The 18,490-nt window shown below is 41.9% G+C and overlaps 1 protein-coding gene across 2 annotated transcripts in view; it reads right to left on the reverse strand.

Annotated features, from left to right (window-relative positions):
- The window catches only part of PIN1 (peptidylprolyl cis/trans isomerase, NIMA-interacting 1), a 40,157-nt gene that overhangs the window by 17,785 nt on the left and 3,882 nt on the right, over positions 1-18,490 (reverse strand). For both annotated transcript variants that reach the window (XM_026713745.2, XM_026713746.2), the window contains exon 2: positions 9,970-10,170. In XM_026713745.2, coding sequence (XP_026569530.1) covers positions 9,970-10,170 — 201 coding nt within the window. The remainder of the gene's footprint in view (positions 1-9,969; positions 10,171-18,490) is intronic.

Consider the following 18,490-nt stretch of genomic DNA (forward strand, 5'->3'; position numbering starts at 1 on the left):
AGGAACAATACAATCAGACTGTAAGTTTCTGTAATTATAGCTAATCTCTGGGCAGCCCCAAGGCACTTGTTTGTGAGGTGGGCAACTATATTAATTGGTTATATAAATATTATCTCAATAAAAATGGTTGTAGACATCCCATGGAGTTGATTTCATGGACTTGTATACCTAATACAACTGACACTTTTCCTCCCCCACTTCTTTTGCCAGAGGAAGAAGGATGGCTCTTTGGATTCTGTACTCCAGGAATCACTAAAGGAACTGGAAAACTATCAAAAGATAACCAGATATTTCTTATTCCACACACACACACACTTTCTTATGCAGAGAACTTCTATTCTGCCTCATTGTTGAGATAGGATAATAATTGAAAATACAAGTGGCATCCCATGGAAGATTTTTATTCCTGCAGTAGTGCTAGCAATGCCAGTACCAACAAGGACGTATCAAGCTCTATTGACCGAGGGTTGGTTTTATATGAGTGCTGTAATCCTATCAGACAGTTGAAGCATCTCTTTAGAGGCATACTTTTGAAAGCCAGATATTTGCCAATAAACTGTGACGTGCAATTGGGAAGAGAAAGGATTCCAAGGGCTTTAACCAATGAGAGAGGGGCTGACTACTACATATAAGCCATGAGTTCCACCCCCATCCTGCCAGTTTAGAGGCTCATGAAATGTAACTGATTTTAAAACCCTGCCTTGATATTTTTCACAGAGGCTCTTGGACTCAGAATTACCAGAATTTGGGGGAAAGGAAAGTATGATATAAAGGTATAATCATTTAAGAATAGAGCAAGCAAAGTATTTCACTGGGGCTTGACAAATACAGGCATGATATTCCCCTCTGAAAAAAAAAATCTGAAAAGTAGCCAGGGGTGCAGGGGTTGCCTAAGCACCCGCCACGGTCCGCGCAGCGCCCCAGTGGGAATTAAATTGGCAACGCCCCCTTGAAGCTTTAGCAGAGTAAACTAATCAAAAGTGATTTTTCAAGATGAGTCTGCATGATAAGTTTTATTGTTTGACAAAAAAATAATAATAAAAAGCACCATTAGAATGCTCTCGGGCAAAGGATTTCACATTTAAAAAATAAAACAAACAAACAAAAACAACAAACAAACCCTGCTTAACAGACAGAAAAACAGCCACGATGCTTCACCTCTAATTGGACTTTCTCTTTGTTCCCTTTCCTTTGATCAGCATTGCTTCTCTATGCTTCTTTCTAGCTAGTTGAGCTGATAGCATAACTTTGAGTCTGGCCTGTCTTTTGGCTACAGTTGTCTTCCTCTTCAGTTCCAGATTGGCCCTCTTTGCTTTTAAATCCAAAACAGCTGGAGGGGACCATGTTGCAGAAATGTGGAGTAGTTGCAACCATCATTTTAATGAAGCATTCTTCTATGAAAGGTGCCATAACATTTTGCTGGTTTTTTAAGGTGCCACACATGTTAAAGTGGGAAGCTCAGGCAGTGCAATATGCCTTATCTTTTATGATGGTGGGTTGGGGACTGCAACTATTATTTGACCTTTAAAGTCTCAGAAGTGGAAGTAATATCAACGTTAAGTCATATTGGCCAAATCTTCGCTACAGGTATCCCGCACAGCTACACAAAGAGCAGTGAAATCCAACTTCCTAAAGAGAAACCGCCTTCCCTCTGCCTTACAAGCCCGATCCCAGAGCCTTTTCCTTCTGACCTCGCCCTCCTTCCCAAATCTAATCATCCCTCCCCACACCGCCGACAGGACCCTGGAGGCACCGGATCCTAATTATCAAGGGTGGGAATTATCAAGGGCGGGAAGGGAGTAAAAAAAGAAAGGGAAAAAAATTCAGAATTGTTAATCCGCTCCAAGCTGTCTCTTTTTTTTTTTCCCCCCTCCATGCGACTTCGCTCAGGAGAATTTTCCGGTAAATGAACATTGCTTTCGCTCTCCGGAGGGAGCTGCAGCTGTCTGGCTCTTTCCACACCTCCACATCCCCGGGAAACCTCTCCCCTCCACCGCCCCATGCCACCTCCAACTTCTTCCCTTCTCCCGCCTTCCCCTGCCTCGCAAGGTAGGTAGCCAAGCCGCTGTTCGGCTTGTCCGCTTGCCAAGCCAGCCAGCCAGGGATGATTTGCCACCGTGGGAATTGGCTACCTCTCCAGCTCGACTCCCTCCCAACAATTCGGCCATGCATTTTATTTTTCTTTCTTTTCTTTCTTTCTTTCTTTTTTTGCATGCCTTGAGAAACACAACTTCCTTCTCCCACCCACCCAAAAGAAGATGATGATGATGACAGCGGGAGGCAGGAGTCACCCTCTCCCTTGCAAGCCCCCCAGCGCCCAGGGCTGGCGAAAAAAGCAAGAGCCGTTCTTACGATCTCTCTCTCTCTCTCTCTCCCTCTCTCTCTTTCTTTCTTTCTTACCGGAATACAGTCAACCCCTTTCCAGCACGCGCGATCCACCACTGTCGTTTTGCACCTTGCAAATGCAAAAGCCACGGAGGGCTCCGGGATTTTGTTTTTTTTTTTGTTTTTGCAAAGAGCAGCGTGAGCAAAGAAGAGCAGCCAGCCAGAAACCTGCTACCAGTAGTCCAAACTAACAGCGCTGCTGTTCGGAAAAGAAAAAAATCGGAATTCCGATTTTAGTCGGAAGAATATCATGTATGCAAATAATAATAATGGGGGGAAAAACACCCGACCAACGGAAGCAAAATTTTATTAGGTATGTGTTATGTATGTATTCTCCATTACCAGTATGAAATGATACTGTTCAGGAGAAAGTTTTATCACCTCATCTTGTATATGGATGTAATAGGTCTATTATAGGTTTTAGTAACCAGATTTTGTTAGAAAGTAGAATAGAACAGAATGGAATATTGGAATGGAACAGAACAGGAATAGGAATGGTTAGGGAGAGGGAGAGGAAGAGGAAGAGGAAGAGGGATAGGGAGATGAAGAATAGGGACAGGACAAGAACTGAACAGAACAGTGGAATGGAATAGAATGGAATAGAAAGTAGAGTAAAGTAGAGTGTAGAGTAGAATATTAGAATGGAACAGAACAGAATAGAGGGATGGGATGGGATGGGATGGGATGGGTCATAGCCCCATCGAAGCTTGAGTCAGCAGAGGAGATGAGCCGGGGTTGAGGCCAACTGTGGTTGAGGGAAAAGCCTCATTGGCTTTGAAGGGATGTGGGGAGGAGCTGGACAAGGCAGCCCCAGGTCCCTTGGTCTTTGGATGGCTTGTCAGCAGGAAAGATGACCAAGAGAGAGGGGAAGAGAGGGCAGGCAGTGGAGATGAGGAGCAATGAAGCTCAGGTGACAGGGACCACCCCCTCCTGATCCCCAAGCACAAGAATGGAGAGGAGGTGGGAACAGTGCACGCCAACCTGACGACTTGGGAGGAGAGAACCCACCCTTCTTCACAAGGCACACGTGGGAACTCAGACTTAAGGAGACGCTGTGGCTCCCCAGGAACAAACACTGAATTTGTGGAGTTTTGTGTGCCATTGCCGACGTCTGGAATTCGCTGGATTTGCTTAGTTCCTTTGCTTTGTGAAACTCACTGCCATGTTCCCTTGCCTCACTGGATTTCTTGCCTGGAAGCTGTTGTGCTAATAGCATTTTGCTGGATTACTAGCAGCCAAAGGCTGCTGGAGGTGTATGTGTGAGCATTTTGCTCTGGAACTTACTATAAACGTGGGAGCATTTGGGAGGAAAGTTGGAGCAATAAAGAGGAGTCTGAACTATCAGCTGTGTTGCTTCTGGGACTTGCCCCAAATGGAATGGGAACGCCATTTCTATCTATGCTGCAAGAGAGCCCAGGATGGGTTGACTCCTTCCTGTGATGTCATAGTTGAGTCTGTACTAAGACAATGGTCCCCAACCTTTTTTGTACCAGGGACCAGTTTCAAACCCTGAGCGACAGATATTCTCTTCTATTGGGACATTTAAAACGGAGGGTTTCAGCTGCAGATTCAGGAACTGCGCCGGGCTGAGGAGCGCCTTCAAAACAGCGCTGGGCGGCGGCGGCCCGCGGCTCTCTCCGCGGCTCAGGACAAGTCCCTGCAGGATGGCTGAGAAGCCCCACCTCTCAGCCCTGTCTCCCTCATCTGTCAGTCGCTCTTCGCTCCTCCATCAGCCCAGGAAGAAACTGCTTCAAAGAAGCCAGCAGGGTGGCTTTTCCTGTCAGCACAGCTCCTCCAAAGCGCCGGTTCACCCCCACCCCGCCGCCCACGGTTCAATCCAGCGCTCCATTCTGCCTGCCTGCCTTCGTTTCTGGTTGTTTCGGAGCAGCTTCGGCTGAGTAAAAGAGGCAAACAGTTATTATTCTCAGCCAAAGCTACTCCGAAACAACCAGAAATGAAGGCAGGCAGAACGGAGCACTGGATTGAACCATGTGTGGTGGTGAACAGGCGCTTCGAGAGGAGCTGTTTTCACAGGAAAAGCCACCCTGCCGGCTTCTTTGAAGCAGTTTCTTCCCAGCCATAAGTGGAGGAGCGAGAGAGTGCGAACTGAGAGAGTGGAACGAGGATGGTGGGTTGGGGAAACCAAAGCCGCTGAGCCGGAGAGCAGGACAGGCTCTGGTTGCTTCTTCCCTCTCCTTCTTTCATTTGCCTTACAAGCCCTCCCAGAGCCTTTTCCTTCTGACCTCGCCCTCCTTCCCAAATCTAATCATCCCTCCCCACACCGCCGACAGGACCCTGGAGGCACCGGATCCTAATTATCAAGGGCGGGAATTATCAAGGGCGGGAAGGGGAGTAAAAAAAAGAAAGGGAAAAAAAATTCAGAATTGTTAATCCGCTCCAAGCTGTCTCTTTTTTTCCCCCTCCATGCGACTTCGCTCAGGAGAATTTTCCGGTAAATGAACATTGCTTTCGCTCTCCGGAGGAGCTGCAGCTGTCTGGCTCTTTCCACACCTCCACATCCCGGAAACCTCTCCCCTCCACCGCCCCATGCCACCTCCAACTTCTTCCCTTCTCCCGCCTTCCCCTGCCTGCAAGGTAGGTAGCCAACCCGCTGTTCGGCTTGTCCACTGTCACAAGGCCAGCCAGCCAGGGATGATTTGCCACCGTGGGAATTGGCTACCTCTCCGGCTCGACTCCCCTCCCAACAATTCGGCCATGCATTTTATTTTTTTCTTTTCTTTCTTTCTTTCTTTTTGCATGCCTTGAGAAACACAACTTCCTTCTCCCACCCACCCAAAGAAGATGATGATGATGACAGCGGGAGGCAGGAGTCACCCTCTCCCTTGCAAGCCCCCATGCGCCCAGGGCTGGCGAAAAAGCAAGAGCCGATTCTTACGATCTCTCTCTCTCTCTCTCTCTCCTCTCTCTCTTTCTTTCTTTCTTACCGGGAATACAGTCAACCCCTTTCCAGCCTGCCTGGCGATCCACCACTGTCGTTTTGCACCTTGCAATGCAAAAACCACGGAGGGCTCGGGATTTTTTTTTTTTTTTTGTTTTTGCAAAGAGCAGCGTGAGCAAGAAGAGCAGCCAGCCAGAAACCTGCTACCAGTAGTCAAACTAACAGCGCTGCTGTTCGGAAAAAGAAAAATCGAATTCGATTTTAGTGGGAAGAATATCATGTATGCAAATAATAATAATGGGGGAAAAACACCCGACCAACGGAAGCAAAATTTTATTAGGTATGTGTTATGTATGTATTCTCCATTACCAGTATGAAATGATACTGTTCAGGAGAAAATTTTATCACCTCATCTTGTATATGGATGTAATAGGTCTATTATAGGTTTTAGTAACCAGATTTTGTTAGAAAGTAGAATAGAACAGAATGGAATATTGGAATGGAACAGAACAGGAATAGGAATGGTTAGGGAGAGGGAGAGGAAGAGGAAGAGGGAGATGAAGAATAGGGACAGGACAAGAACTGAACAGAAGAGTGGAGTGGAATAGAATGGAATAGAAAGTAGAATAGAGTAGAGTGTAGAATAGAATATTAGAATGGAGCAGAACAGAATAGAGGGATGGGATGGGATGGGATGGGATGGGTCATAGCCCCATCGAAGCTTGAGTCAGCAGAGGAGATGAGCCGGAGTTGAGGCCAACAGTGGTTGAGGGAAAAGCCTCATTGGCTTTGAAGGAATGTGGGGAGGAGCTGGACAAGGCAGCCCCAGGTCCCTTGGTCTTTGGATGGCTTGTCAGCAGGAAAGATGACCAAGAGAGAGGGGAAGAGAGGGCAGGCAGTGGAGATGAGGAGCAATGAAGCTCAGGTGACAGGGACCACCCCTCCTGATCCCCAAGCACAGAATGGAGAGGAGGTGGGAACAGTGCCGCCAACCTGACGACTTGGGAGGAGAGAACCCACCCTTCTTCACAAGGCACACGTGGGAACTCAGACTTAAGGAGACGCTGTGGCTCCCCAGGAACAAACACTGAATTTGTGGAGTTTTGTGTGCCATTGCCGACATCTGGAGTTCGCTGGATTTGCCTAGTTCCTTTGCTTTGTGAAACTCACTTCCATGTTCCCTTGCCTCACTGGATTTCTTGCCTGGAAGCTGTTGTGCTAATAGCATTTTGCTGGATTACTAGCAGCCAAAGGCTACTGGAGGTGTATGTGTGAGCATTTTGCTCTGGGACTTGCTATAAACGTGGGAGCATTTGGGAGGAAAGTTGGAGCAATAAAGGGGAGTCTGAACTATCAGCTGTGTTGCTTCTGTGACTTGCCCCAGGTCATCACAGGATAGGATGGGACAGGACGGGATGGAATATTGGAATGGAATGGAACACAACAGAACCATATATTGGATTGGATTGGATTGGGAATGGGTGTTGGTAGAGGTTACCGTGAACCTATCTATGCTGCAAGAGAGCCCAGGATGGGTTGACTCCTTCTTGTGATGTCATAGTTGAGTCTGTACTAAGACAGTGGTCCCCAACCTTTTTTGTACCAGGGACCAGTTTCACGCAGAAACACTTTTCAAGGACTGGGGGGGAAACGGATGACACTTTTTCAAGGAGGGGAGAGGGGAGGAATCGAGTTTGGTGGTTTGCTTGCAGGCGTTTTATTACCTGACTAGATAACATTTGATGTTGTTACCTAGTGGGTAATAAAACATCTGCCAGCAAACCACCAAGTTCAGGGAGCACCAATGCCTCCTCATTGCAACCCTGAGCGACAGATATTCTCTTCTATTGGGACATTTAAAACGGAGGGTTTCAGCTGCAGATTCAGGAACTGCGCCGGGCTGAGAGCGCCTTCAAAACAGCGCTGGGCGGCGGCGGCCCGCGGCTCTCTCCGCGGCTCAGGACAAGTCCTGCAGGATGGCTGAGAAGCCCCACCTCTCAGCCCTGTCTCCCTCAGCCTCATCCCTCAGGTGTCTCCCTCCCTCCCTCAGCCTTATCCCTCAGGTGTCTGCCTCATTCCTCTGTCAGTCGCTCTCTCGCGCTCCTCCATCAGCCCAGGAAGAAACTGCTTCAAAGAAGCCAGCAGGGTGGCTTTTCCTGTCAGCACAGCTCCTCCAAAGCGCCGGTTCACCCCCACCCCGCCGCCCACGGTTCAATCCAGCGCTCCATTCTGCCTGCCTGCCTTCGTTTCTGGTTGTTTCGGAGCAGCTTCGGCTGAGTAAAAGAGGCAAACAGTTATTATTCTCAGCCAAAGCTACTCTGAAACAACCAGAAATGAAGGCAGGCAGAACGGAGCACTGGATTGAACCGCGGGGTGGGGGTGAATGGGCGCTTCGGAGGAGCTGCGCTGACAGGAAAAGCCACCCTGCCGGCTTCTTTGAAGCAGTTTCTTCCTGGGCTGGTGGAGGAGCGAGAGAGCGACTGAGAGAGGAACGAGGCGGGAGGAAACCAAAGCCGCTGAGCCGGAGAGCAGGACAGGCTCTGGTTGCTTCTTCCCTCTCCTTCTTTCATTTGTGTCCTTGATCCCTGATCCCAGCAGCATTCACCGAAGGCGAAGAAAGCCGCCATTTTTATTTTATTTTTATTTTCTTTGCAGCCCAGTACCAAATGATCCACGGCCCGGTACCGGTCCGTGGCCCGGTGGTTGGGGACCCCTTTACTAAGATATAAAAGCCAGCCCCCGGAAGAGACCCCAGCTTTGGCGAAGATACTTGACAGACTGAAAGGTGTCTTTGAAAGCACAAATGAATACAGAAATATGATTTACCCCCTCTGGATGAATCAAGGGAGAGGCTGGGCTCTCTCGCAGCATAGATAGAAAGGGCGTTCAGGGTAACTTCTACCAACGCCCATTCTCCTCCATGCTGCATCGAGAGCCCAGGATGGGACATACCAAAGCTTGCATGTCCACGGGTGGGTCCTCATCCAGCTCATCACACCGACTGTTGAACCACTCGTTGAAGCACCCATCTGCCAAAGGCTGCAGTTGCCTAGGCAAAGACATCAGACAGAGATGTCCACGTGGCCGCACAACAGATCTCCTCCAAGGGTGCTTGGGTCACCCAGGCAGCCGAAGTGGCCACATTTATGGTAGAGTGCGCCTTCAGACCTCGAGGAACCAGAAGTGCCGCAGCTTTGCCTGCACAGAGCTCTGTAAAGCTGCTCCCAACGTGCAGGAGAGAGAGAGAGAGAGAGAGCCCTTCTCTCCTGGAAGAGCAGCTGCCCAGATCCCTGGGAGCTGCTTGAAGAGAGGGAAAAAAAGTACTGAAGATCACTGGTGATTGCTATCTAACAGAACCCTTTCAGAGACACAGCTACTGACTGAAAGGAGCTGAGTCAAAAGCTGGAGTCTCTCCCAGGGGCTGGCTTTTATATCTTAGTACAGACTCAGCTATGACGTCATAGGAAGGAGTCAACCCTTCCTGGGCTCTCGGTGCAGCATGGAGAATAGGACTAGAACAGAACACTTTTTATTGGCCAAGTGTGATTGGACACACAAGGAATTTATCTCCGATGCATAAACTCTCAGTGTACATACAAGCAACAAGTGATTTGCATCAGTTTTTCTCTTGCTCTCCCTCCCTCCCTCTCTGTCTAGAAACATAACTAGAAACAAACGTAAATATAACTAGTGCAAATCGCTTTATGCTTCTGACCAAAGCTTTTGGTCATCCTACTGTATTTATTTTGCATATGTAAGTCATCATACTTTATATAGGACACAATATACTGTGGTAGTTGTAAATTCTGGGCAAAGATTGATGAGGTATAGGTCAGATGAATAAATGGATAGTTTTGGCAATAAGCCAAGCAATGGAAGCCTTTCATAGATCTTCCCAATTTCAAAATGTATTTTACTATTCTAAGGCCTAGACCTAATAACATAATGGACTATGAGATTCCCAGGAATCAGCTCTCATACCAGAATCAGCATGGTATTGGGCATATAAAATTTGTAGAATTTGAAAGCCTCCCACAGAAATATACAAAACTGAAAACAAAAGGGGTGAAGCAGGGGGACCCTTCTACCACCTGCTATCACCCTGTAGCAGTGATGGCAAACCTTTTCAGCACTGAATGCCCAAACTGGAACATGTGTGCATGTGTGCATACCGGAGCGCTGGAAAACCGAAGACCAGCTGGTTGGTATGCATGCCTATTTGGGGGGCGTTTGTGGGACTGTTTTCAGGCCTTTGGGAGCTGTTTTCTGAGCTATTTTGGGGGCATTTTTGGTGTGAAAAATGGTGTGAAAACAGCCCAAAACCAACCTGAAAATGGTCCAGAAATGGCCCCAAAATGGCCTGGTTTTGGCCATTTTTAGGATGTTTTGGGGGGCAAAAATGGCCCAAACCCCCCCAAAAAACAGCCCGAAAATGCCCAGAAAATGGCCTGAAAAACAGCCTTTTGGGGGCCGTTTTCCGGCACTCCAGCACCCTCAAGAGCAGCTGGCAATGGCACGTGTGCCCACTGGACGGCTCTGCGTGCCATAAGTTCTCCATCACAGCCTTACACTTATTAGGCTCCACAAAAATATTAAAGGACAGAATTGCATGAAGTGTCAGGTGGCCAGGTGCAGAAAGGAGGATTATAGACATTATGTTCTCACATTCCTTTGCTTTTACTTGCCATTAATTAGTTCCAGGGCCTCTTCCTTGCTTCGTGTGATTTTATCTTCCCTCCATGATGCGGGTCTCCTGGACTGATTGTGTTTCACCAAGAGATGTGAGCATCGCACTTTTGTTGGCTCCCCTTGACCATTCTTGCTGTTGCCAGTGGGGCGTTCCCATTGGCTGGCATTTGTGATATGATTGAAATAATAAACCCGCCCTGCAAAATAAAATAGAATGATGTTAGTTCTAAGGCAAAGTAGATCATTAAGAGCTTTATTCTTTCTTAAAATAAATTTCCCATGATCTTCCCTTCCCATCGTGATATTTCGGTTTTAACTTCTGTCCAGCATTTAATCCACCCTTTCTCCTCCACATCAGCAGGTTGATGTATTACGTCTCAAATTTGTGCCACCAAGTGATCCAAGATACTCTCCCCAACTAATACCAAGTACAGCCCCAGTACTATGTTATTTGTGATTTTACTGAATGTGTAAAATTTCACTAAACTATGTTAAAGAACAACATATCCCAGGTAAGTTTTAATAAAATGTTTTTGGTTATATCAAAATGAAATTTTTGTGGAAAAGAAAAAAACAGAAATGTTCAATGTAAAAAAGCATTAGATACCACATTGATTTTCCAACAGAATGTATGGGCAATGGATATAAGGAAAGAGCATGTAGAAGCTGCTTGGAACATAACGTAAAGACTTACATCACAGAATGTCACAAATGTATATACATTAATGATAGGAAAATAGATGGCTCATAAAATGTAGTAAAAATTTATATAAGGGGATTATTGCTGCAAAAAAATATACAAGAGAAAGGCACTTATAGAGAGCACAATTAAAAAGAGCAGGGAATAGCTAAGAGGAAAAGAAAATTCAGAGTGATTTTGATGGGAAAAAAATGGGTTTCAGAAGAGGGCTAAACAAGGAGCTTCTAGCAGAGTTAATGTAATTAAAATTGACAAAATGAATTGGAATTAAACTGGCACAAGGCAATGCTAGGAGTATTTTGGAGATTTGTGGAATGACAGGAATAAGCTGAATAATGTAACTGGAATGAATATTTAAAAATGCAGGAAAAAAATTAACTGAATTAGGAATCTTATGGGACAGATAAATAACATGTTGAAAAGTCCAACGGAAGCAAATGCTAATAATATAAATTCTCAAGAAAACTAATAATGAAAAGTTGTACATGCTATGAGAATGTTAAAAATGATAAAGATTGCAGATGTTGAGAGCAAAAATCTTAAAATAAGAATGTGTGGATTACTTATAGAGTGGCTATGGAAACATAGCAAGCAAAAGGAAGCAAAGGTGAATGCAAAAACAACAGGGAGATTAAATGTGCTTAGGAAGATGTTCGGCCAAATTCTGATAGGAAGGTTATGAAAGGTGATACTGAGCAAAATTTGTGAAGTAAACAAATATTTATATTAGGCAGAAGGTATGTGTTTTCCTTTTCACCATATCATGAAAAATGAATGAGAAATAAAAGATTCTTGTATGTTTGTTGATTAAGAGAAAGTACCTGACAGAAAGCTTAAATGTTTTGTGTGAATGTACTATTAAACATTGGTCACTAAGCAGTGAAAGATGGATAGAAAAGATGCATAATAAATGGAATGTTTAACCAGCAGTTCAATGCCAAACATACAGACCAAATGTATGATGTTCCTTTGACTGCTTTAACGTATTTAGAGTACATCTTGAAGAGACCAAAAAAAATGCTACTTTTGCTGCCCTCTTGTGGTGCCTGGAAGCTGTGGGGGGCCTGGTTGTAGTACAACAGGCTTCAGCAGAACTCTGATAAACCGAACGGCTTTAAGTACATGGAGTTTAAGGATCCAGGAGCTTCACATCTTTAGTTCTGGATGGGATTGCACTCCCTGAGACAGATCCTCTGCACAATTTGGGGATCCTCATAGATTCATGATTCCTGCTCAAAGAGCAGGTGGACATTGTGGCTAAGAGAGCGCTTTTGTACAACTTTGAATTGTGCACCCTTTCCTAGATTGAGAAACCTTATGCTTAGTAACTCACACCGTGGTCATTTTGTGCTTAAGACTACTCCAGTGCACCCTACCTGGGGCTATCCTTGAAGAGCATTTGGAAGTCAGCCGCATGAACAATCTTAGGGTGACCCATGCTACACCATGGCTGCACAAACTGCACTGGTTGTTGGCTTGCTTCCCGATCCAATTCAAGGTGTTGGTTATCACATTTAAAGCACTTTATGGAATGAGTCTAGGAACCATCTCAGCCCAATGGGATTGGCTTGCCCCACTTGCTCTAGCAGATGGGACACGCTCTGGATCCTGCCAGCCAAGGAATTGCAGCTGTGGGGGGGGGGTGTTTCCCAGGAGAAAAGTCTTTTCTACCATGGTTCCCGATATTTGGAATATCATGCCTCTTGAGTTGAAATCTACCCCCATCCTCTTGGCCTTACGAAAGAGACTAAAAACCTAGATTTGCCAACTGGCTTGGGGCTTAATGTGGGCATCCCATTTTGGAAGTGACTAGTAGAAGATCTCACCTCAACCCCATGCATGCACTGGTTCTTTTTATCCATTTCAATTTTAATTGTAATATTTTAGCTTTTAACATTTGCTGTTTTAATTTTTAATTCTCTTATTGTTTTTTTTAAATGACCTGATAAGTTGGCCAGAGGCGTTTGAACAGGACACAGATTTAATAAACAAAATTAAATTATTGTGGTGGTATTAGTAGATATGTTGATCAGGAACATGAATATACACATATCTTGTATGCAGATGATGCTAAACTTCCAGCTAAGAACCTAAATGGTTTACAGTAAATGTCAGGCTGTATGGCATAATGAGAAGCATACAAAAATGAAAATAATATAATGAAGGTCAAGGTTGTTGTGTTGGACAGGAAAAATGGAGTTAACAATGGCAAAATATACATGAAGGGAAAAAGCAGATTAAAAAAAGAATTTATATATGCTTATTTGAATGGTAACTAAAATTGGAGAAATGGATGAAGACAATCTAAAATACAAGCAGGCTGGGTACAAAAATACAGAGTAGTGTGTTGCCTAGTATAAGTGAATACTGAAAGAAGCATAAATGGCTGTACATAAAGAATATGTTTCTGCACATTTTTACAAAGAAATGAGAATTCAGTATGAAAAGCATAAAATGCAGATGGGAATGGCCTACTGAAGAAGCTTGAGCAGTAAAGCAAGAACATATGATTATAGATTATAGACTGAATACAAAAAGGTGAGCAAAAAAGTAGATTGAGATAACTTGAGTCATATTGAAAGAATTAATGAGGAAAAAATACTGGAAGATTGAATTAGTCAAGAGAAAAGGGAAGTCCAAAAAGTTGCAATTGGGTGGAATACATTAAATCCTGAAAAAGATAAGAGGTTAAAAGATCAAAATGCAATGTACAGAGCACAGTGGAAGCAAGGATGCTTTGCAAGACTAGAATGGTATGAAAAAGAAGAGTAAATGGTTGTTTTACTACATTTTCTTTTTTTGTACTGCATTTATCTTTATTTTCTTATTTGTTCCATTTCTATAGCTTAATATCTTAGGCTTACTATTTTGTACTCACTCTGTATAATATTGCTTATCATAAAAAAGAATAATATTATAGGTATGTTTCACTGGAAAATCATTACCCCTCAAAGATATGATTTGTAAGCAACAAAAATCAAATTTCTATCATTTTGGTAAGCTCAGTTGCTTGAAGAAAAATAGCTATATGAATAATTTTTCCATACAATATGCACATCACACACATAATATGCAATTTTACATGATTCATTTTGGCGCCAAAAGATTCAACAAGATTATAGGTAATGTTAAACTTTACAATTACACCTCCTGAGTCACTAATAGGATAAGAAGAAAATTGTTTTTCTCTGTAAGACATCTTTTTTAAAGAAATTGGGCCAAACTGTCAGGCTGGATAAATCTTAATAACCTAATATTCTTTTTCTCATATTTCTCATACTTTAATCACTGTAATTTACACCATTTGCAGAAAATACTAAAAAAAAATTCAATTTTATTAAATGACCTGAAAAACAGTCTGGTTTAGAATGAAATTTTAAAAATAAGCATATTGTATTTAAAATCTCTTCACTTCAATCTACCTGTCAAAAATAGATAAATCTAGGCGATTCTTTTAAATACAGAAAGAAAAATTCAGACAAACAATTGATTTTCAGCCATTATGATTTTATACTATTTTCTAACATGTGAAAAAGTTTAACCTACTTTTCAACTACTTTGCTCATAAAATACAGAAGAAAAGCTAATTATAGCTAACTCTCCCATACCGACTCTGGGGCAAAGGAACAAACTTATTAAGTTGAAGAAGACTGTTAAGCAGTGAGAATGCAGATCAGATTATAATATGATCATAGCTCATCTTCCAGAAAGTACTGTTAGGAAATAACTATTTTAGGTCTGGATTATATTTTAAGCCTTAAATTCATTCCAAGATCAAAAACATTAACAGAAATGAGGCTTGGCTGCATGACACTGAAAAAGCTGTTCCTTGCTTTTTAAAAACACCGTAGTCAACTCAATAGTTCTCAACTTACAACCGTAATTGGGACCAGAATTTCAGTCCCCAAACAAAGTGGCCATGAAGTGAGTTGTCATATGACCAGATCCAATTTTACAACCATTTTTTACCACAATCATTAAACAAATCAGCATGGTTGTTAAGTGAATTACATAGCCTTTAAGTGAGTTGTGTGGTTGCTAAGTGAATTTGGCTTCCCCAATTGACTTTGTTAGAAGCTTGCTGGGAAGGTCAGAAATCACAATTAAGTAACAGCAAGCCAACACTACTCTCATAAATGTAAGCCAGTTGCCAAGCACTCAAATTGTGGTTAAATGATGTGTCTGTGTGTGTGTGTGTGTGTGTGTGTGTGTGTGTGTGTGAGAGAGAGAGAGAGAGAGAGAGAGAGAGAGAGAAATATTTGTAATTTCAAAGACATGTAATGTTTTCCAAGGCCAATGTAACTTTCAACCATTGTTAAATGAAGTTGTAAGTTGAGGACTACTTTTACAGAACTTTACAGAACAAAACTTCTTAGTCCAACTGAGACTGAAAAAACGTCTAATGTAAAATTTTCCCATGTAGTGCCCTGACATTTGAACCTGGTTGTAAAAATTCATTTCAATTTTTTTAAAAAATAAAATAACTTACAAATAACATGTCCTTCTTTTCTAACGTATTTGAAAACTTCGGTATAGATGCTACATAGAGGGCTTCCTACAAACACCAATGAAACTGATTGAAGTTATAGTTTATGTCTTTCCTAATCTGAGGCCTATTGCCTTCTTTTTGAGGATCTCATCAATTTCATTCAACTACAGCCTTCCCTGTTCATACAATCTATTCATGTACTTGTTCATTTTCTTTATTATAACTAAATCTTCTTGGTATAAATATTTCTATTATCATTCACTTTTGCATTCAGTCCACTCTCACACCTGATTCTAACAAAGTTTTACTTTCAAATTTACAATGTCTCATAAACTGATGTGTATTTTGATGTCAGGCACCTTTAAAATTTTATGAACTAGTAAAAGTTTGTGAATTTATATGCAAAACTGTATGAAATCTTTAACCCTTATTTTTTAAAAAATAGAAGGAGTGTTTTTATTTGCAGAGCAGGTTATGGTAATAACAGTCATTTGCTAACAGCATATGAAAGATGGGAGGCAGATGTATACAGTTAGATGCTGTGACCAACATCAACTCTCTTAACTCTAACACAAAAGTAATTAAATAAGCAATGGAAGCAAAAAAAAAAAGGATGTGGTTTACAACCTGAACCTAGTCTAACTGCAGGAAGGGATAAAGTTAACAGCAAGGATTCACCTCAACAATTACCATGAAAAATATAGTAACAAAGAAGTGCAATATTTTGATTGCTTGGTTAAAATTTCTTCCTAATGTAAATAGAGAGCACAAACTTAAATCTGTTTAAAAAAATCAACAAAGCAAAAGTATTTTTGGATATGTAAAAAATTTTAGAGCAAGGCAATACATTTGCCGGATGCACATTTTTGCACTGTCAATCTGCCTGAAAAAAGACGACAAGTTTACAGAAAGACAACATTATAATATATACATCTGAAATTCCTTATTTCACATAATTTTCAAAAAGCAGTACCCTTACTTACAAGCAGGGGCAATCTTTTATAATGTGCATTAAAAATAAAACTCTGAACATATCTTAATTCCTCACATCATTCAATTATCTATTGCCAGTGGTGATAAAGAGCCTGTATCTGCTATTTTAATGATCAATACCGTCTCTAAGTCTCCACTTAAAATAATAGAATGATGGAGCACACATATAATGTGGAATGAACCACATTTTGCTACAATTTTTTTATCATATCTCTCTAAAAGAATCTTACAGATTCTAAGTCAAATCCCAAGATCACTCTAGTTTTAACTAAGTTCCAAGAATCTTGACTTTATCATAAAATCACAAGATAAATACTGATTGATCCCAAAACTTATGGGGAAAATTGTGATCTGACACAATTTTGCACCATTTTTATTTCTTTAGGCAGCACTATTTTCCAACTGTTAATCCAAAAAAACCAACAAAAACAAAATGAACTTAAATATTGAATCTATCCGGAATAATGGGAGTCCATTTGCTTTTCCCTTAAACCTTAAGAACAACATCTGAAACAACTTCTCAATTATTTTGCCTTGTTTTAATGCACAATTTTATCCTTATATCTATCTATACATTATATTTTTTGAAGGCAGCACTGCACACCCATGATTTTCAGAAGTTGCCGTGAGCTCCAACAAGGTACTGATGAATGTTATCCGCCTTGTTTTCTTCCCATATTGAAAATTATTTTAAAAAATCTAATATATGAAGAAATTAATATTTTGGGCAAGTTCTTATAGTAATAGCACTTAGACTTATATAGTGCTTTACAGCCCTCTCTAAGCGGTTTAGTCAGCATATTGGCCCCCAGCAATTTGGGTCCCCATTTTACCCACCTTGGAAGGACGGAAGGCTGTCAACCTGGAGCCTAGTGGGATTAGAACTGCCAAATTGTAGGCAGCTGGCTGCAGCAGAAGTAGCTTGCAGTATTGCACTCTAACCACTGTGCCACAATTATTATTATTATAATTATTATTAATAATAATAATCTTATGCTACCTCATGTACATCTTTAGGGACATTTATAAGAGAACTTCATTGTGGAAGCTGAAGGAAGTCCAAAGACAACAAATCAAAATATACAAATGGGTCTGCATAGTTCTGGCAAAGATATGGAACTCAAGAAAACAAAAGCTAAACTATTAATGCTACAAACCTAACAACAAGACTCAGTGTGAATTATTTACCTTTTAAAAATATTTTTAAAAGCTAAAAGGAAAAACAAGGTTAGAAGCTACCGAAGGTGTGGGGACTATGCCATGTTTTCAGCAAGTTTATGCAAGATTATCATCAGTCAGAAAAAGTTAGATAGTGCATCCAATCACTAAATACCTGACTCTTTGGAAATCATGTTCACCTGAAGAAACAATGAAGTATATGAACTTTTCAGAGCGATGGCTATCTATGATTATCTCCTCATGAGAAAGTGTGAATGTGTGTCTAGGCACAATTCCTTATAGTAAGGAATAAGTCAGCTATCTGCTATTTAGATCTGAGATCTAAAAAAATTTCTAAGAACAGTGTCAAAAATTTATCAGCAAACTGAATACTCAAAATACAGCCGAGCTTGTTTGATTACAGTATGGCTTACTTTATCTAATGAAAAGACTGATTAATGTAAACTGTAGGACAGATCTTGTAGGACCCTAATAACAAGGAGATATTGTAACAATCTGAAAATCTAAGTTACATAATTGAAGCTTAGTCTTTGCTATCCTGAGAGTCTCAAAGTCTGAGTAAGATAGCCTTATCTGGATACCGTGGTAGTAGTGATTAGAATGCAATACTGGGGATCAACCCTGACAGAGCTCAAGGTTGACTCAGCCTTCCAAGGTCTGTAAAATGAGGACCCAGATTGTTTGTTTGGGGGCAGTATGCTGACATTGTAAACCGCTCAGAGACCATCATAAAGTACTGTGCTGAAAAGCACCACAAGGCAGATGTAGGTCCAAGTGCCATTGCTATTGCTAGGAAGGTGTCAAGATGCTGGGGGAAAAAAGAAGTTAAACCGTATTTCAGATGTTATGGAATCAGACTGCTGCTAAAAACAAAAAGCCTCAATCAGTTCCACCTGATTTCTTAGGAAAATACAATAGCATAATTGCATATATGACAATCAAAAAAAAGGGGGAAGTTTGGTTCACATTGGTTTACAGACTGCAGGCAGTTTGCACAGCATGTCAAGTTTTATGTTCTAAACTAGGTTTGGATGTGTGAAGAGCTTTAAGGTCACTTTAATCCCCTTCCAAAACTGGAAAAGGGAAGCTTTTTTTAAAAAAAATCTATGCATTCTGCAGGTCACGGAAGGGATATCATGTTTTCCAATCCTGACTT

The sequence above is a fragment of the Pseudonaja textilis genome, chromosome 2 (assembly GCF_049901715.1).
Source record: "Pseudonaja textilis isolate UNSWEBS1 chromosome 2, rPseTex1.2, whole genome shotgun sequence".
Lineage (NCBI taxonomy): Eukaryota > Metazoa > Chordata > Lepidosauria > Squamata > Elapidae > Pseudonaja > Pseudonaja textilis.